At 27.6% G+C, this 22,148-nt stretch overlaps 1 protein-coding gene across 6 annotated transcripts in view; it reads right to left on the reverse strand.

Annotated features, from left to right (window-relative positions):
- The window catches only part of LOC105850856 (zinc finger protein weckle), a 58,860-nt gene extending 51,144 nt beyond the window's left edge, over positions 1-7,716 (reverse strand). For 5 of the 6 annotated variants that reach the window (XR_010642550.1, XR_010642549.1, XM_065813796.1 and 2 more), the window contains exons 1-2: positions 7,529-7,690; positions 7,210-7,359 (exon numbers count right to left, since the gene is read on the reverse strand). Coding sequence is in view for 4 of the 6 variants with exons in the window: in XM_065813796.1 (XP_065669868.1) it covers positions 7,210-7,359; positions 7,529-7,567 (189 nt within the window). In the remaining 2 variants the exon portion in view is untranslated. Of the gene's footprint in view, positions 1-7,209; positions 7,360-7,528 lie in introns of all 6 variants that reach the window. The other variant, XM_065813795.1, reaches the window with a different exon arrangement.
- Positions 7,717-22,148: the final 14,432 nt, after the last annotated feature.

The following is a 22,148-nucleotide window of genomic DNA, read 5'->3' on the forward strand; positions in this document are numbered from 1 at the left end:
CACATCCTCCATTTCCAAAATACACATCACATAATTGTTTGTGGTCTGGAATATAATTTTCTTAACTTTTTATAAGTAATAAAAATATTTACGATTTTCAAAGGGGGTGATAAGAGGGGCAAAAAACACGCCCTCCCATAATTTGATGTATAATGCACTAAGACATGTAAAATCTTGTAAAATTTAATTTTTACTGTATGCGTTGTAAATTCTATACTAATTACATTTTAAAAAGATAAGTTTTTTTATGGATTAATCATTTGACTCTAGGATGTGCTAAACTATAACCACCAAATCCTCCTGCATCTTTAAGATACAATTATTATACTTGTTTGTGATTTGAAATCAAACTTTGGTAACTTTTATTATGAAAAAATTAAAAATTTTGAAAAAAAAAGAAAATTTTTTTAATGAAAAAATATCCATTTTTTGACAGTTAAGGTGGTGGTTTGGCACCCCTCTGTCCCACAAGATATTCCCTGTGGGTAGAAACCATTATAAATTTGCAGCCCAACGTTCTACATCTATCTTTTGATACCATATTATATGTATTTAAATAAGAGTTGAAAAAGTTATAACAATTTAGATAAATAAAAACTAAATTTTGACCACAGCTTCTTTAACAATTCCGTATATTCAAAATTTGGTACTTAAAACCTCATAACTTTTTGTAGAATTGTTTGATTTTGATAATTTTTACTATTAAAATACTGTATTAAATAGGTATGTTACATCCCGCGTTTTACGGAACAGATTTTTGTGCTAAAAAACTGTTCCACGTTTTTAGAACTTCGCGTTTAGGCAGTATGGTAGGATGGTGTTTTGTAGCATATTTTTTTAGAATTTTATATTAACTTAGAAGTTTTTCTAAAAGTAGAATAGTTGAACTTTTTTAAAGAGTATTTTTTTATTATATTGACGTAAGTTAAAGTGTTATTTATTGATATCAAAAAGTGTGTTGTACTTCTTGTGCTTAGTAAATGTTTTAAAGATATTATCTTTTTTTTTTCTATCCTATTCTTTTTTTTAAGTTTATATGTTTTCTATGCACATGCCAAATTTCATGAATTTATTTTAACTAGCAGATACCCTATTTTTACCCTCACTTTTGGTACCTAAATTTTGTTTTTCCGACTTCTGTTTGGGGGAGAAGGGGGGGGGGGGGTACTGAAGGATGTTAAATATTCGTTTTTATAAGTCAATAACAATTACTATTAAAAAGTTTTTCTAATAGAAAATATAATACATGTTTTCATAATATTATAATACTATAAAATATTATGTCTAATATTATTGTCTAATATTTATAATACTATTATAAATATTAGACAATAATATTAGACATAATATTATGTCTATTATATCTATTATATAATATTATATCTAATATTAAATCTATACCCAATAATATTAGACATAATATAATATATTATGTCTAATATTATTGGGTATTAATAATACTATTATATATTATTTAATAATTTATTATACTAATACTATTAGACTAATAGTATTAGTATAATAAATTATTAAATAATATATAATAGTATTATTAATACCCAATAATATTAGACATAATATATTATATTATGTCTAATATTATTGGGTATAGATTTATCAATATGATACTTATAAAGTCTGTTTAAAATAAAGTAATATTATTGGATTTAGCAAAAAAACTATTATAAAAATGGCTAAACACTCCGATCGAATCGATGAGTTGTTTCAGAGAAATTTGTTCGACAAAAATGCAGACAATGTAAACATCAGTTAGTTAATTTAGTTTAGTATTAGTTATTTGTATTTCACCTTTTAGTTTAGTAATATGTTATTTGTATTTCACTTTTTATAAAGTGGTTTGCTAAAAGTATAAAAAGTTCTTACTTAAATTTATAAATATAATTATTTTAGGTTTTAAATTTATGTTTGTTAATGAAACTTAATTGATGAGTTTGAAGTTTTGATTCATTAGATCAACAAGCGCTAAAGAGAATTAGTTAGTATTATTTTTTAAGTTATTTCTGTTAGTAATTTACTATTTAAAAATTTGGTTTTATTATTCAATCAGCATTACTTGTATTTGAAAGTTTTATACATTGTATTAGAGACTAACAGTATTTTATGCTGTCTATCCATTATACTCATAGTTTTACTTAATAATACTTTATTTCTCTAGAGGTCAATTAGAAAAGGAAATCAGTAAGGAAAGTTAATATATAATTATATTGTTTTTTAATTTGTTTAAAGTATAGTGCCATGTGTCCAATAATTATTTTATCCAATCAGTTCTAATTTAAAAGCTATTCAGTTTAATTTATTTTAATTGACTACATTCTTTTTTTTTTTTAGGTGATTTGAAAAGAAATAGTAAGTAAAATAAAGTTGAATGATTTGATGAGTTATAATGTTTACTAGTTCCTAACTTTGACGGATTTTTAAATTTTAATTTAACTCTAGTGGTTCTATTACTAGAACTACTAGAGTTAAATTAAGATTTCACATTAAGTTTTTTTCTGCTAAGAGTAAAAATTTAATTTATGAAATTGTTACCTATTACATGAAAATCTTTTTTCTTGTTATCTTTAGTTGCACCTCCTTCTGTTGCCCCTGGTGAGAGTGTCTTTTTCATTTTTTACACTTATTTAGTTTATTATTGATAATTTTATTTTACTTAAATAATACTTTTTCTTTTAATTTTTAGTTGTGTCTCCTTCTGTTACCACTGGTAAGATTCTTTATTTTACTTGTTTAAGTAATGATAAAACATTTATATTATCTAATCTAAAATCATATAAATAATGCACACTCTTTTAATCTTTAGTTGCGTCCACCTCTGCTACCACTGGTAGGGTTAAATATAATTTATTTATTTACAAGATTTTCATATACAGGTGATGTTATGTTTCATTTATTATAACCATTATTTTCACATATATTTTGCATAATTTATATTTTGCTTCAGCGTTAACATATGATGATTATAAAATCTATCGTGCTCAGCACCCAGGACCCCTAACAAATCAATCTTTTTTAAATTGGGTCCACCATGGTGGGGAAGATAGGCCAGGATTTAGGTGGGCAAGTAATCTTCCCTACTCAGGTGCTGGGCCAGATAGTGATGGTCGAAGATTTAATGGAAGGCGTGGAAACAGAAGGGGCAACAGAAAAGCAAGCAGAGGAGGTAACATTTATTACAACACCTATAATTAGTGTTTATTGTGTACACTTAACATCAAATAATAGTAAAGTCATTGCTCTAGACCAGTTACCAGAAGGGACAGCTGATGATTATGAAAACCATATATGTAAAGCTGTAGATCATATGGTTTCAATTTATTCAGATTTTCACTTGCTCTCCTTTGTGGATTGTCGTAGTTTGATCATCTCAAATATATCCAATACAATGTCAGACAGAGTAGCAGTAAATCATCTTACCATAACCAAAATTTGTGAAACTTGGGGCAAAAATCTGAATGAGCTAAACTGCCATTTGCACCCTCTCGAAACAATTGCTACTTCATGTCGATCAGCATTGAAGTCTCTAGAATCTAAAAGTTGTGAGTTATTTGGTAATGATTGTATGGCAGTTAAAATTGTTATAGCTATGAACAAAATGAGGTTTAAAGACGTCAAAGGTGATCCAAAAAGATTTGTTAATTTTTTAGACAATAACAGATTACCACGATGTATCATTCCAAGATATCGTGGCAACCGTCTTCATGTAGTGTTCCATACTTGTTTTATTTTCATTAAACACTATAAAGAGTTTGAACATTTTCTTACTGTTGGAACAGTAAAATGTCAAAGTTTACAAAAGCTACTACGTGCAGCTTTTTTAAATTCAACTGCAATAAAACAAATGTGTGTGCTTGCAGTATTTGGAAAACTTCTTACTGGACCCTGGATGCAAATATTTTATGTGTCAGCCGATAATGCAAGTTTTGACCATGTTGCTGGTATTCAGGTAGTAAAAGATGTTTTGCAAATAATTAAAAATTGCAAATCTGATCCAGGCGCACTGTTATGCAGAACAACCAATTTTTTTGGAAATCCTCTTATCCCAAATGTTTTAGAATCTGTATATCAAGTTTATGTTCTATTGATGCACAGCTTATCAAAATGATTTCTTCATGTCTTGTTGCGGTGGAAGATGTTTTGAATAGACAATATAAGAGGTATTTTTTGATTACAGTTACTGAGATACTCAAAGAAGAGACAGCAAGCGCAAGACTTCACAATATAGATAGTGAAGAGTTAATGGGTATGTTTAGTGATGCCAAAGAACGATCACCTAATGCGTCAATTTGTTATATACCTTCCAAGTTAAGATCAAAAAAGAATAAGACTTTAGATTATCTGGATAGCCTTAACCAATTATCTAGAGAAAATGTTGTTTCATGGTCAGTTCATGCAGCTTGTAAAGAAAGAATGATAAATCGATTAAAGTATGCTGAAATTCGAGCAGAGATTTCTAAAAGACAGGCATGCAAGCGTCAAAAAATGGATGAAAAACAAAAAAAAAAAGTTAGAGCGAGAGCTGCAAGTTTTAACTAACAATGAAATAGAAATTTTATATAAACACTTGCCTACAAAGCAACTTGATGATTTAGATGCGGTTATGTCCGAAAAAATTGTAGGCAGAAAACTCTGTCACGAATGGTACGACACAGACAAATTGAAGTCTGTCTTGTATGATGGGAGAGTAGAAAAAATAAATAAAAGGAATGAAGACAGAATTTACACTATCTTGTACTGGAAAAAAGATGAAACTGATTCAGAAGCTATTGACTATTGCATGAAAAAACTCCAGCTTGCAGCTGATGTTATATCAGGAGAGTTGATATTTTCATAAAATGACTGTGGTTTTTTAAGTGAACATGTAATAAACTGTAATAATATTAGTTTGTGATGTAAGTATATTATATATAAATAAAGTTAAATGTTATATAAATGTTTATTATATATATGTATATAAATAAAGCACCAGCAATAGGTGTGGCTTGTAAAATAGGTAAGATAGACTTGCAAAATAGGCAAGCCAAGTACTGCAAGTGGTGTGACTTGCAAATTAGATACTGCAAGTGGTGTGACTTGCAAAACAGGTACTGCAGTGGTGTAGCTTGCAAAAAAGTATCTGCAAGTGGTGTGACTTGCAAATTAGGTACCGCAAGTGATGTGCCTTTCAAAATGGTACCTGCAAGTGGAGTGACTTGCAAAATAGTACCCGCAAGTGGTGTGACTTGCTAAACAGGTACTGCAAGAGGTGTGACTTGCAAAATGGTACCTGCAAGTGGTGTGACTTGCAAAACAGGTACTGCAAGTGGTGTGACTTGCAAAATGGTACCTGCAAGTGGTGTGACTTGCAAAATGGTACCCGCAAGTGGTGTGACTTGCAAAATAGGTACTGCAAGTGGTGTGACTTGCAAATTAGGTACCGCAAGTGGTGTGACTTGCAAAAAGGTACCAAGTCAGTTCAGGTTAGCCTGCACATGTAAACTTTTTTATGCCTTTGCTAGTTTTCACATGTATTAAAAAGTTGTATTAGTAAATATCGAATAGATTTTTTTGGAGATTCAATATACAATCCAAATGAAATTTAATGTATAGTCTTTCAAATTACATGTTGTAATTTTTTAAAGTGTTAATGCAAAATATTGGATACATTAAATAATTTATTCACTATATTGGATTAAATAGAGTAGTTTTTTAATTGCCTTTATTTTTAATGATTTTAGGTTTAATTGACAAAAAAAAAAAAAATTCAAAATAATGTGAAAACTTGCAGAACCAAAAATAAAAAGTGACATGTCATGCTGATTTGGCATGGAATGTCCAAATTGCAAATGATGTGATTTGCAACTTTATGATAGACGGCTCTGGCTTACGTTCTCGTCGTGTCTATCGTTAACAATGATTATTAAATTTCATTATTGAAACTTAAATTTTTAATCATTAACTAAAAGCCAAGACAAATTAATTACAATTTTTCTTTCAAAATGATATTTAGTTTTTCTTTTTTTTTAGATTAAAGAGGGAAACGATTACAATGCTCTGTTTTATAAAAATATAGATTCTTTGATGCCTCTGGTAATGTGGTAAAAAAAAATTTTATACTAATTTCCATTATTTTAAATAGTATCAGTTTAAATTTATTAAAATTATTAAAACACTTTTTAAATTTTTTTTAGGTTCAAAAGGTGGAGGGGGGCATACGCCCCTTACCCAAAGTCAATCTTTATACCATTAATATATGTTGTAAAGAAGTGAAATTGAATTTTTGAATTTTGTATTAGATTTATTTATTTTAATAAAAATAGAGATATTTTTGTTAATTTGTCATTTTTGATAATATGCTGTGTTACAATCACACCACCATCCATTAACTCAAAAATACACATCTCATATTTGGCAATGGTCTGGAAGCAAATTTAATCAGTTTGTTAAATTTAAAAATTACAAATTTTGTAGAGATAAGCTCATTTTCTTTTTTAAAAAATGATTTTTTAGACGGTATAGGTGGTGGTTTGGTGCCCCCTCTAGCCCCCTAAATATGCCCTGTTGCTCAAAACTATTAAAAATTTGTAGTTCACTTTTACACCTTTCTTTTGATACCAAGTGGTAGGCGTTTTGATAATAATTGACAAAGTTATAACAATTTACGTTAAGAATAACTTAATTTTGACCACAGTTTCTTCAAGAAATCCATATATCAAAAATTTGTTACTTAAAACCTTATAACTTTTTGTTGAATTGTTCGACTTTCTTAATTTTTTCACCATTAAAATACTGAATTATAGCTCTTTCTAATGATTTATAACAATCTATAAATTAATCAATTTAAAAATTTCATGTAACATACCTATATTAAAGCTCTTTCTAATGATGTATAACTATTTAATATTTGATCAAATTGAAATTTTCAACCCACATACCTATGTTGAAGAGCCTACTTTTATTTTTCTGTTATTGTTTGCCTTAAGATTAAATTTAATATAATTACGACTATAGATATTATTGTTTGTCTTAAGATTAAATTTAATTAAATTAAAAATTAATAATAAAAAAATTTAATGTCAAACAATAATATTTATAATCATAAGGAAAACAATATTATACCATAAAAAAAGCTTCACAACATCTATAAACATTTTCAGGTACGACTTAACAAACCATTTTTCTGTTATTATTTTTATAATTTTTAAACCATACCTTTTTATTTTGTTTTGGACTAAATCCACCAGCATGTCTGCAATTATGGACATAATCCCAAAATTCGTTTATCAGACTTTGGCAACCAGCAAGACTTTCAGCAGTTTCCCATGAACTTTCCCATTTAACTTGGTACAACTGTTGCCCGTTCTAAGTTTTTAATAAAATAATGATATTAATAGCAATAATAACTAAAATAGGTAACAAGATATTCGTATTTTGAACATTGGTTGCTATTAGTAATTAACCACGTGATGTAGAAGTCAAGCATGATGTATTTAACATGAAAAGCAAATATTAAATAGCTAAGCTTAGATACCTCATTCTTACAGTCAACAACTTTTTTAACACGTGGCATGGCTTAAATTTAAATTTATTGATAACAGGTCTTTTCGATTTTAACTTTTTAAAACACGCTCGGTTTAATATAACGGATCAAGTTTTATTGGTCACATATTAAAAACTAAAACCAAAAACTTTATTTTGCATTTACCTTAGGGAGTTAGTCCAATAATTAAAATATCAAACTATACATTTTAGTTTGATTTTTGGCGCTTTTTCACCAAACTTGTTTGAAAGCCCGCGAAAATGTTAGACGCGTTATTCTGTAGTTAAGGTGTTTTTGAAGAAATTGCCGTCAGTTTGTTATTAGTTTAAACAATCAAAATATTTTTGTAAAATATCTAGCCTGCATGATAGGATTGTTTAAAAATGCAAGATTGAATTGTATGAAAATTTGCAAGATTAAGTTGTTTAAAGGAAAAACACCAAAGATCTTACACTGTAAGATCTTTGGTGTTTTTCCTTTTAACAACATAATCTTGATAGGCATAATAAATCTTGATAGGCATATTGCAATTAACTTGATATTATCATATTGCAATTATCTTGATAGGCATATTGCATATTAACAACAAATCTTGATAGGCATATTGCATTTTAAATAAAATTTGAGAGACCGCTGGCACTTCACTGTAAGTTCTCTCAAATTTTATTTAAAATGCAATATGCCTATCAAGATTTGTTACATAATTTAATATAATATAGTAGCGATATATTATGAAATTCTAATATTAGCTTTAATTTCCAGACCTGTGAACTCTCAAGTTCTTGAATGCTATTTTTAAGTGAGAACTTTGCTTGGTACTGTAATTATTTTAACAATTGCAACGACATTTAGAACAACAACAAACAATAGAATATTCCTTGAGGAAATAGAAGAAAAAGAGTTATAACTACCAGTATATAATTTTTTTAATACGTAAAAGTAAAAAAAAAATTATATGCTGGTAGTTGTTCCGAAAATTTAATTTATATTGTAAATAAATTTAATTCCACAAATTTTATGGGATTTAATTCCACAATTTTTATGGGATTAAACTATTGTTGTTACGACTTTAAAATAATTCAACTGTCGAATAAATCGACTATTATATTTTCTAAAATCGACTAATGCATTTTTGAAATCGACCTAAATTTTTTAGTCGACTAAAGATCGATTTAGTCAAAATATGGGAACCAAGTTTGTTTTCAAATAAATTGTAATACACATAATAAAGTGTATTTTATTCGCGTTTTATTTTTAACATCATATCGCGTAAATATCAGTGGAACAAAACTGCCGTTACTCCGACGAAGTAGACTTAATTCCCAAACCTCAATAATTTAGTTTAAAATACTTTCTAGATATTAAAAAACTCTATGCAATTATATTTACAATCTGATTGTATAGATGACCAGTCCCGGTTTAACCCAAGGACACAATGAACACGTGCCGGGAAGCCACGGTCCAGAGCATCTAAGTGATTTTTTGAAAGATATATTTAAAAGAAAAATATTATCGGCCTTCATCCAGAGTAGGCGTGAAAACGAGGGGTGCTGTTAAGGAGGTAGCAGGGGAAAAAAGAGGCATTTTTTGGAAATTTTAAAAACTATATTTTTGAAAACATTAGGGTGTCTTTTTTCATGGAAGCTTGGTGTGATGTAAAAAATTTTATGCATTCAAGCAAAATTTGCTCTTCTAGATAAAACTGTTTAAGTTCTATAGCAATAGCAACCGCCTTAGCAACGACTATTTTTGATGTATCTCAGGAATGAAACCTGATCTAGACATATAGTTTTTGTTTTTTTAAGCAACTTTTGTTTATCCAGTCTATAAGCTATACGCTAAAGCCCCTTAACCGTTCTAAATTCAGAGCTTCTAAATAAAGGTTGTGTTATTGATTCTTATTTCCTTGAGTTAAAAAAACCAGAACATTTTCAGTTAATAAAGCAATCATTACTTGGAATGGGTTCTGAAAAAAAAATAACTCTCTTGTTATTGATGCTAAAGTTAGTGGTGATGGTGCTTGGCAAAAAAGAGGATACTCATCCTTGAATGTTGTTGTTACACTGATTTCAAATGGGAAATGCATTGACATAGAAGTTTTATCTTAAAAATGTAAACAGTGTGAAATGTGGGAACTAATAAATTAAGGTAATTTAGGGTAATATAAACTAAGGTAATTTAGATACATATAACAGCTGAAAAGAAACTCACGTTTGTTCAATAAATCATGTTGGAAGTGCTGGATATACGGAAGTTGTTGGATAGAAAAGAATGTTTGCTCAATCTGTACGTTTTCATTGCCTAAGATAAACATTCTTTATTTGAGATGGTGATACAAAATCTTTTGATGAAATTTGTAAATCAGATCCATATCCAGGTCATACTATCTCTCATACCTATACATTCTCTACACATGTCCTATACACGTAAACTTAAAGCCAATTACAAGGGTAAAAAGTTGACTGATGGTAAAAGCATTTGGGGAGAGAAAGGTAGTTTAACTAATAAAGTAATGAACACTCTTCAAAACTATGTTAGAATGGCCGTAAGACAAAATAGTGGCAATATTTAACCAAGTTTAGAAATCCGATATCAATTCTGTCCATGTAGCTTTAATTCTTGGTGAAAATACCCAAGTGATAAAATTACAGAAGCAAAAACATATAAAAAAGAAATAATATTCATAAAGCTGTTTTAAATGTTATTGTTCCAATATTTTCTCACAGAGGTCTTGGTAGTGATGAACTTTTAACAAAATATTTACACGGTAAGACACAGAATGTGTATGAGTCCTTGAACAATTTGATATGAACACGGTGCAGTTGCATCTGCTGTTATTGCATACAATGATGGTGCCAAGGACTGGCATCATGTCCAAACCTCCCTTAGTGAACATGAGCAAACCACAGAGCACTTTCATGCCATTGCCACATTCTTATCTCGAAGTGAAGCAGTCAAGGGGTAGGGTAAAATGAGAGTTCACCAAGCAATACCAGACTGAAAGAGCATTGGACCCAAGTTCTACGACGAATAATCAAAGTTATCAAGCATCTCTCATCTAGGTTTGTGCGTAATATATAGAAAATTTAAATAGATTATTTTATATTAATAGTTGTAAATACTTTACCTGAATCACACTTATCACGTGATACCACTTATCACAACATAATGCTACATAACTTTTTTTCATAATTGAAAATTATTGGATATTTTATTTGTTGCTCATTCTCAGAGGATTATCATTTTGCTGATCAGACGAAAAACTAGGACCGATGCGCAACGGAAACTTTATTGAATGTATTGAGCTATTAGCAAAATTTAAACCTTTTTTCCCCCAGCACATTATAACTCATGGAAACAAAGGGAAAGTACCTCGTGCTTGTCTAAAGACATTTGTGAAGAACTTATCCACTTGATAGCCGTCAAGATTTTGGAATTTATAGGTAATATGATCATCCTTAAGTAACATGTTTTAGTATAGATTTTTTATTTAAAGTTATATAATCTTCTACTCATTATTTAAAGTTATATAATCTTCTATTCATTATTTAAAGTTATATAATCTTTCATTCATTATTTAAAGTTATATAATCTTCTATTCATTATTTAAAGTTATATAATCTTCTATTCATTCATTATTTAATAGGTCAGGAACATCTTACAGAACTTTCTATTGTTCAAATAGAAAATCGGATACTGGATTTCATCAACCTAGAAGATATTATATCTGCATTTGCTTGCTTAAAATGTAGACGAAAGGTGTTTTAAAACCTATACTAATCGATCCGTGTTTTTTTTTTTTTTTTAATTTCATTAAAATGTCACAGTACAATAATATGCCGTATCTATGGTGTTACAATTAAAAAAATTCCAACATCAGCATAATTAAAATAAGAAAAACACTCACACATAAATATAAGCATATATACACTTAAACATGTATAGATACGCACATATATAAATTGCTAACAATTAAACATAAGCTAGGATGTGAAAGAAGATCACAAGATCTTGTCGTCAGAACCTTATAAAATACAACCAAGCAAAGTAATGACAAGTATAACATGCAATAAAATAAAGTAAAAATTAAAATAAAAAAGTAATAAAATCTAAGTTAAATAACAATTTTCAAAATATTAGAAGTATCCACGGCGTAAATTTTTGTTCAAAAATCTCCCGATTACCAGTTTGCGCGTGTTTTCTTACTTACAATCATAGTAAGTGGAAACCATGTAAAAATAACAGTAAAATTTTAATTGACCCATCAATTTCAAAAGTTTTTGCAAGTGGTTTCTATCGTAACAGACATTTTGCGCTAAACTTGAATTTTATTTATAAGAAAACAAAGCGTATATTTAAGCTTCCATTTTTTAAATTGCATCTTGAGATTATACTTTCACGTGAAAGTATAATCTCAAGATGTTATCAATGTGATCACATTGATAACATAATACCAAATTGATATTTGCAGAAAAAATATTACAAATATTGGGCACTCCAATTATAATTGTATATATTGTACTTCTGTTGTATAAATTTTGTTATAATTGTATATATTGTACTATAATTGTATAATAATTGTACTTCTGAATAAAAATTAATTATTAAAAAACTAATAATCTACATGTAAAATAATTTTTTAAACTTAAAATTTTGTAAAACACCAAAATTTAAAGAAATTATGAAATATAAGTAACCTAACTAGTAAATAAAATAAAGGAAAAATTCTTCCAAGAAAATGCTGCTATAAAAATAATTTTAAATTGGTTTGTAGTTGAAGGTTCTTTTGATTTCATTGCAGGAAAATAAATCGTCAAATACAGTCTGCCAATACCTAAAAAAAAAAAATTACTGCTGTCCTATCAATTTATCATACATGTTCTATTTTCATTCAATTTGTAAATTCTATTTCATAAATCTACACACACTGTAATTTGCATAGCATGTTGAACAGCCTAGCTTTAGATATGTTGTGGATTAAATAGCTAACCTTAACTTAATCTTAAACCAATAGAATAAGTTATTCTTAAACTAATATAATAACTTAACCTTAAACCAATAGAATTACTATATACATCTGCACCTTAATTTATAAAATTAAAATAAAAAGCATAACATTAAGAAAAGTGTAATCTTATTGATATTTTTATAACAGGTAATATTTATAAAAACTAATAGAAATAAATTATTTTTATATTTTGAATATTTTATCTTTTTTATGAAGGTTATATGAAAATATCTTGAAATGATATAAATAAAATCCAAGTCTAAAAAAATATATTAATTAATTTAAACATATATAATTTCTGAAATCAAGATATAATCAAAATACAAAAGGGTTTTCAGAAATAAAACGAAACCAAAAAATTTGTTGCTTGCACATTATACATACATACTCTTTGATGTTTGCCAGCACAAATTTTTTAATAAAAAGCCATAAAACTGAGCAGCCTTGCAAGTCATTACATCTGTGATACCTATTTTAAAATTCACAATATTTAACGTAATCTTTTTGTGACATAAAAATCCGGAGTCCTTTTGGGACTCCACATCCCTGCTTGGATCATGGCTTCACTTAGATAACCTTAACACAAACATCAAGGTTTTTAATAATCTGATACCTTCTATCGGATTACTATAACCTCATACAAAGTATATCTGATACCTTGTATCAGATGTTTATCAACATTGAAAAACAAACTAAAAAATTGTTCTTGTTATGAAACATGCAACATATAAATGGATATTAATGAATATAAATGAGAGAAACACAGTTTTTTAAGATATGCACCAACATTTGTATGAAAAATTAATAATATAAAACATTTAAATCTGTAAAAATAGAAAATTTGTGAACACTTCAGTTCATTACTTATATAATGTAACATATTCAAATAGTCATTTGAATATACTTATTATAATTCCTAGAATACTTTTTGTAGCTGTTTATACATTTTATTCACAGTAGTACCCAGTCTTTACATTCCTGGAGGTCATTCAATAATAAAACTGTTGTAATCTCTAATAAACTTATTTATTAACTTAATAATAAGTTAATAATATGTAACCAAGTAAAAAGTTTAACCTTCATAAAAATATTTAATGAAGTTACAATACAAGTATACAAAAAAAAAATGCAGAATAAAATCCTGACCTTTAAAACTTAATGAACATAACTTTGAGATTCGTGAACGAAATAAAACAGAAAACAAAACAAAAATATAAGAGTAAAAATAATTATTATAAACAATTATGAAGATATAATAATAAAAAGATAAAACTTGAAACTTCAAAAACTTTCAAGCCTTTTTTTTCCTCACAAATCCTGCTTACCTCAGCCAAATAAAATAAAGAGTAATATTTTATGCGTTTAAATATCCTAATAATTCAATAATGTAGAATAAACATAAATTTACTTCATAAAATGATCTGAATGGACTTCTCGGTTAAGCACGGACAACACAGATGTGCAGTGCCAGTCACACGTTGTAAGTTAAGATATTTGTAAACATTTTTTCATACTGTTTTAAATATATATATATTTATACCTACTAATAAATATTAGTTTTATGAAACATATTTTATCAACTATAAAATTTTAAAAAAAATTCTTTAAACGTTAAGTGACAAATAAATAAATAATTGTATAACATTTACATTTTAACATTCAAGATAAAGTCTTAAAAATAGTTTGTTTTTTAATCAAATAATAAAAAAATATTTTTCAAAAATGGCTGTCAGTTTTCTGAAAATTAGTCAAAAAAATTAGTCAAAAAGTCACATTGAAACATCAGAGATAAACTCATACTTTTTACTTTTTTACTTCATTTATAAAAAAATTCTGCAAGTGGTCCTTAGTGACACTATGGACCACTTGCGGAATTTTTTTATAAATTTTACTAATAGTGTGTTAGGTCCATATTTAGTTAGAGATTTTAAAGTTAATGCATTATTTTAGGTTTAAAGACTTTTTGAAAATCAAAAATTTTTACAAGAAAAAATCAGATATCTCAAGATATATTTATTAACTTTCAAAATCTCTAGCTAAAAAGAAAGATATTAATGCAAGTATCAATTTCAAATGTAAAACTGTGTGTATAGAAGAGGTAACATAGTGGTTTATCGATCATCTTTTTGTAGACTCATTTATTATGATTAAAATAATACGAAGAATGTGTAAAAGTACATATATTCTTCCATGAACAAAAAATATAACTCATATTTCAACATATTAACACATTAAAACATTCAACTTTTGACCAATTAAGCCATGATCCTTTCTTACTACGGTCTTATCACAGAGCACCGCGGATGAGCATTTAATAGGAAGTTCACGCCTCCTTCCTAACTGATGCCGCAAAACTTGCCCAGAGTTGGGATTTGAACAACGGATCTTTTGTGTCTGAAACAAGTGCGCTACCACTGCGCCACGGCTGCTCGTAAAAATAGCTTGATTGATACTTCTACACTTGTCTACAACTGGTCTGTTATGCAAGTTTTTGTAACAAAACCAATAAGAACATCAAAAACAACAACAGAAATTATAATAGTTTTAATATTATACATATATATATATATATACAGGGGCGGATATAGGGGTCGGCACATAAAGCGGCTGCCTAAGGAGAAATATTATATTACTTTTAAGATGTAATTTATTTTACATTTTAAAATTCCATCTGCATTTTTTATTATTCACAGTTACGCACAGTGGGACAAAAAATCAATGTCAACATTACACGGTGAAAATTTGTCATAATGGTGAAGGCATATTTATTAGAGGAAATATCTAGCTAAAAAAACATTAAATATTAATTGAAGCGTTATTTTATGCGGTTATTTACACGTTAATTTGATATCTGTTTCAAAACTCAACTTTGCATTTTTTATTTATAAACTTTCTTACGCTACTATTGTTTTAAATTAACTTTATTGACTTTCATTTTAAAATATATTATTTTAATTAACAATGTTTTTTTTGCTCAGACTTTTAAAAACAATTTAACTTAAGTGTAATCATTATTTTTTATGCATCGAAAACAGACAGTTATTGATATTTTTTTTGCTACTAACCTTTACTATTAGGTATCAGATAAACTATCCTCCAATATCCTCCAAACATTTGATTATGCAAATCTCATACTGAATGTACGTAAATAGCCATGCATCATAAATATTTTGCTACTTTTTGCAATAAAAAAAGTTATAACAAAAGATTGGTCTTGAATTTGGTCAATTGATGAGAAATACTGAACATGTAAAAAAGATGTTTGTACATAAAGAATACCTACAAAATCTTTCATTACTGTTATAATATATAGGTTCTGTAAATATAAATCCAAAAAAGTTATTTTATGACAAATGCATGCATTGAAAAGTAATATTTTTGATGTTTACACTGATAAAAGTTGTCTTGTCCATTAAAAATATTTCGTATTTTTCACCAAAATTTAATTTTTTTTATATTTTTTTAATATCATATAAATACATGTTTATTACTTTATTTATGCATTTTATATATAAATATAGTTATTATATTAAAAATAACTTTTGGCACAAAAAACTCGATTTTGTTCTGCTGTCTTTCGGCGTTGCTGAAGAGTAACTTAACTACGATAAGCGCGGGAGTGTTACATTAGGCATAACGACTTTTTCATGCATTAGGCGAAATGAGTTTTGCCTAATCTAATCTCGGTACTAAGGACCGGCGAAGTTTACTTTTTAAGACTCGAATTTAAATGAAAGACGAATTTAGATCATATGCATACACCGAATTTAACTGAAAGACGAATTTGGATTTTAAAAACAATTTTTTTAGAACTTTTATGAAAAATGTTTTTCGTTTTTTGCTTTAAACGTTCCAACAAGTCGTAACGTTTTTGTCACGGAGTATATCAAAAAGTGTTAAACTAGGAAGTTCAAACCTAATTCCTTACCAATGGAGCAAAATATACCCAGAGCTTGCTTCGAACCCAACATTTTACAATTAACTCGAAACATAAATAAAATTAACTAACTGTTAAATTTATTTATGTTTTTTTTTTTTTTTTTTCTTTACCGAATTCATGTTTCCAAGGACGAGTGGACCACTTTAGTCGAGGAAGCTACTTCTAATATTGGTTACAACCATCTCTCAACTCTTTACCTGCGTAACACTTTTTCGGAGTTAAAGAGTTGAAAGAGGGTGGTAACCAATAGAAACAGATTGATATACATAAAACATATAATATATTTTATAGTTCTTCTTCTATATAAGTTGAAAAAAACTTTATAGCTTTCAAATTTAACTGATAGTTAAATAAAATTTTGAAATTATTACTGAATTTAACTGAAAGCCAAATTTCTATATCAATTTTGTCACCGAAGTCGAAGCCGAAGTCAACTTCGCCTTTCAGTAAACTTCGTAAACTGATCTCAAAATATAACTGGATAGCGGATTCTACTGTTTTTTCCGAAAAAAGTTGAAGCCAAAATTGGCCTCCCAAGATGGCGGCGATTTTAGTTCTTAATGGTGAAACCGATATACATTTTATATGGCTTTATTAAACTACAAAAGAAAATGATTAAATAAGCTAATAAATTTGTTAAAAATAAAAGAAAACAAATGAATTTTATAAATATTAGAGAAAAAAAGAAATTTTTTTTTTGCATAATTGAATTTATTATTAAATGGCATTTACAATTTTAGTTAAGTCTTATGTATAATTTATGTACCTTTTAGTTCTTAGTTACCCAATGCTGTATGCTAGAAGGTTAATAACATAACAGCATGGTAAGCGGCAATCATTTCTACCCACAATTTTATATTTTATATTTTTTGTAGCAAGATACCATTTTGTACAAATGCTGCATGAATTGTTAACCGAGTGCTGTCAGTATACAAAAACTCAGGGGTTCCTTCTAGAATTATATTATTACTTGAATTCTGTTATTGCATAAACTATTTGAATAAAATATTCAAAAGTGTCACTTATACTGGTAAAAAAAAACCAGGTCTGAATTAAAGTTATTTATAACAACTTTTAAAACAAATAAAAAGTAAATAATAGTTTCTTATAATTTGAAGGATAATCACTCAATACAATTGAAGAAACAAATGTATGTAAAAATACATTTGTTTGAAAAAAATGTATTTATATCTTTATATAGAAATGTTCAAAACATTACCTCTTCTTTGAAATATCTTCTTAACTTTAGTTACATATTACTGTTAACCTGCTGTTAAGTATTATGGTTATATATTTACAGCTTGCTGACTTTTTTATATTAATGAACTGTAAATAGTTGTTAAATAATTTTATAAATATGTCGTTGAGTTTATTTGCATAATAGATTGATTATATGACATATTAAATTCAAGAAAAGGATTTGCCAAAGAATACATATCATATCATTAGTCTTAAAGAGATTACAATACACAAATGATCTTGTATAATCGAAAAACTGGTTTCATTGGATATTTGGCTGCAATTAAATCGGTTCAAGGTATATTTCTCGACTGGGTTGAAAAAGAAGGTTCACCATTAAATTATTTATAAACATATAGGCTCAGTCAAAACCATCTGGAGCTCTTTTTTGGTGCTGTGAGATCTGCAGAAATGTTTAACAGCAACATCAATTGCCAACAATTTACAGCCACATATAAATAACTTTTGATGCGAAGTAGCGTTCAATGTTTAAATGAAAATTGCAATATCAGAGATAAAACTCATATATATGTTTTAGATGGTTCTTTTACTGGTTACAGTACTAAAATATCTTTGACTGAAATCGAATTAATAAGAAAATACGATTTGTTTCAAAGTAAATTTGGTAAATTATTGTTTTGCTTTTTATTGCATAAAGACATTCTTTAGATTAAACAAAATACAAGACTTAATTTTAAATTGATTTAATTACGAGAAGTATTGCGTGGTATTTAAACCTCGTTAAAAACAATGTAAAAAGGTTTTATGATTTGGCGAGTCGGCGAAATGAGGTCTTTTAATATGAAGTTAAAAAGATAAAAAATTAAAAACTTTTACGATTCTTTTTTCGAAACTGGAGCAATACCTTTGATTAATCGTCCAACAAGAGTAACAAAAAACTCAGGGTCTTTGATTGATAATATCATTACAACAGATATATCCGACAATGATATCCAAACAGGTATCCTAAAATCGGATATGTCTGATCATTTTCCAATATTTTTGTTGCTTAAATCAAACTCTGAAAATATATATCCAAATCAAATAAGATTAAAAAAATTTAAGGTCTAAGGAGCATCTATACGCCAAGGAGTTTTTCCTGAACAACTAAAAATTGCTAAGGTTACTCCAATTTTAAAAGAAGGCGATCAAATAAATATCAGTTATTATCGCCCTATCTCTGTCCTCTCCACATTTTCAAAAATACTAGAACGTATTATGTTCAATAGATTATACAATTATCTTCATTCTAATAATTTTTTATACGACTATCAATTCGGCTTTAAAAGAAATAATTCCACAGAACATGCAGTTATCCAATTTGTACGTGAAATCTCTAATTCTTTTGACAAGTCTAAATATACATTAGGTGTTTTCATCGACCTTTTGAAAGCATTCGATACTGTCGATCATGAAAATTTATTACAAAAGTTAAAATATTATAGAATAAATTGGAAAGTTATAAAATGGTTCAAAAGTTATCTATCCAACCGTAAACAATTTGTTTTCAACAATAATGATCATCTAAATAAATTTCTAAATATTTTATGTGGCGTTCCACAAGGTTCCATTTTGGGACCACTATTGTTCTTGATTTATATAAACGATCTAAATAAAGCTTCGAATTTAATGAGTATCTTCAAATTTAATGAGTGTTTGCTGATGACACTAACTTATTCTTTCTCCGATAATGACATTTACAAACTCTTATATACTATGAATGATGAACTTAAAAGTATATCCAAATGGTTTAAATGCAACAAACTAACTCTTAATACTAAAAAAAACAAATTGGGTTTTTTTCCACCCAGTCTCTAAAAAAGCTTATTTGCCCCAAAGTTTGCCTAAAATTTTTATTGATGATGTTAAAATAAAAAGACATAATGTAACAAAGTTTTTAGGTGTTTTTCTTGATAAAAACATCACATGGAAAACGCATATCGACTATATTGGTACAAAAATTTCTAAAAATATTGGAATTTTATATAAAACTAGAACATGTTTATGCAAAAAAGGTCTAACTCTAATAATAATCTAAAAAAAACACTAATATTTTTTTGACGATATGATATAAAAAGTGTAGATCTTCTGCACAATATAAATAAAAATAATTAAATAAATCACTTACCATACCACTGGGAGAAAAACACTAAGCAAAATAAATTAAAATTCTAATAAAAACACCAGAACAAAACTAAAGCAATTAAAGCATGCAAACAAAAAATACTAATAAATTTCCCTCTAAGACCATTTAAACCAAATAGGAACTTCCAGCATAAATAAACCAAAAACAATCAAATGGCAATATACCCTATTAAAAACCCTTTTAAAATTAAATAAAACACAATAAAGTCTTTAAAAAACTCTAACGCTGTCATAGATTCTTCATTCGAATTTTGTTAACCAATCTAAAGTGTGAGAAAATGAACCACCCGCGCAACTTAAAATCATTTATAAAAATCAAGTAATGTATGATAGTAGAAAAAAGTATATATATATATATATATATATATATATATATATATATATATATATATATATATATATATATATATATATATATATATATATATATATATATATATATATATCAACTACAATATAGAATTATATATATATGAACCCTAAAATCAAAACTCAATCACACATGATAACCACATGTAAATAACATACAGATCTATATCTACATTCCAACCGCATACTATCTATTAAAAGAAAATATTATCTAAATAAGAATGAGTTCAAACAAAGATAGTTTATCTAATAAAAGAACAAAAAGTATGCAAACAGTGTAAACAGGCTGTATGTACATAAGGGTGTATAGGTATAATGTGTAAGTCCGTGGTGTTTGTTTAAAAATTTATATGATTTAAAAATGGAATATATGATGGATTTAAAAATGGATTATTTTACACATCTAGTAGATTTTGAAGATATGCAATATTAAAGGTATGCAATATAGAAGAGCTATTAAAGGCAAAAGTGCTCCTTTCTCAGCTATATTTTTATCCCATAATCTTAGGTGTCAAATGTTGCAAAAAGCTTTTTTGTAAAACAAAGGTAGAAGGAAGCAAAAGACTTGTCTTCGGAGGAATCATATCAAAATCTTCTTATTGTTATTCTAGCAAATTTAACACTAAACAAGCAATCTTTAAGTAATATAAGTAATAATTTGAAGCTTTGTAAATACGTGATGCAGCTGTTGAAAGCAAAAAAAAGGAATTGATGGAAAAAATTCAGGATGCAAATAAAACTAAATAAATTAATAGAGCAACAAAGAAAACATCCCTTATCAAAATTTATTAACAATCCATCTGATTTTGTAGGTTTTTCTACACAACATCTTGTTAGAGAAGGTTCTCTTAATGTATCTTGGGAACGTGCGCAAGTGGTACAAATGTATATGTATATATATAACAGTGCGTGTGTACTGTTAGAAAAAGGGCGGTCAAATTTTTTAAAGTTATAATAAAAACTTTGAGAAACATTCAAAGTTCCCCACTATCCTCTAATTTTTTAATAGTATGTTACTCTTATTTTAGGATAGTTTAACCGCTTAGAGTCTAAATAAGAGACTCTAAGCGGTTAAATTTCTTTTTGAATCTATGATTATTAGCCAAATTTACGTCAGAGGTCTGGGTCTATTTGTAGGGAAAAAAATAAAAATGGTAGCTTTGTTTAAAAGAAATTTATATTTAACACAAGCGGATCTTAAAGGTGCTCTGTTTTGATTGTGTTTTTCATCAAAAAAAGATTGAATTAAATAACTTTAGCTATATCCTTGATTTTAAAATGGTGAAATGGACATGTGCTTCTCCTATGTGTTTTAATAACTTCAGTTCTAAAGACGCAAATGGGAAACCAATTGGATTTTATTGCCTTCCACGTGTAGAAGCTATTCAGAACGAATATAAAACATTTTTTAAAACAATTGGAATGAATTGGGATCATGGTCACATTTGTGCATCTCATTGGAGTAAACGAGAAAGTGCAACATCGTTACCTGACATTTTTATTCCTAAAGATCAATATAACAAAATAGTAGAAAAATTTACTATAGCAAAAGAAACATATGAAAAGTATAAAAACCCTAGTCACAGTATTATAAGTCGTTTAAAAGTTGCAAAAAAAAAATTCGAAGTGGCAACTCAAAACTTAAATGATCTTTCAAACAAAAGCAATCCTCTTGAAATAGAAACCATTCTGCCATTCGCATCAATTCAAAAAGAGCAATCAAAAAAGAAGATTAAAAAACAGCGAAGTTCAGCACTACTCAAGATTTCGAATCTTAAAAAAAAATTAAGAGACGCAAAAAATGAAATTGAGCTGCTTTAAGCCCAAAATAAAATCTACAATACAAATAAAAATAATTTTGTATATTCTGAAATAGTTAACCTGCCAAAAATACTTATGTGGACTCTCAG

This window comes from Hydra vulgaris, chromosome 12, assembly GCF_038396675.1.
Source record: "Hydra vulgaris chromosome 12, alternate assembly HydraT2T_AEP".
NCBI classification, from domain to species: domain Eukaryota; kingdom Metazoa; phylum Cnidaria; class Hydrozoa; order Anthoathecata; family Hydridae; genus Hydra; species Hydra vulgaris.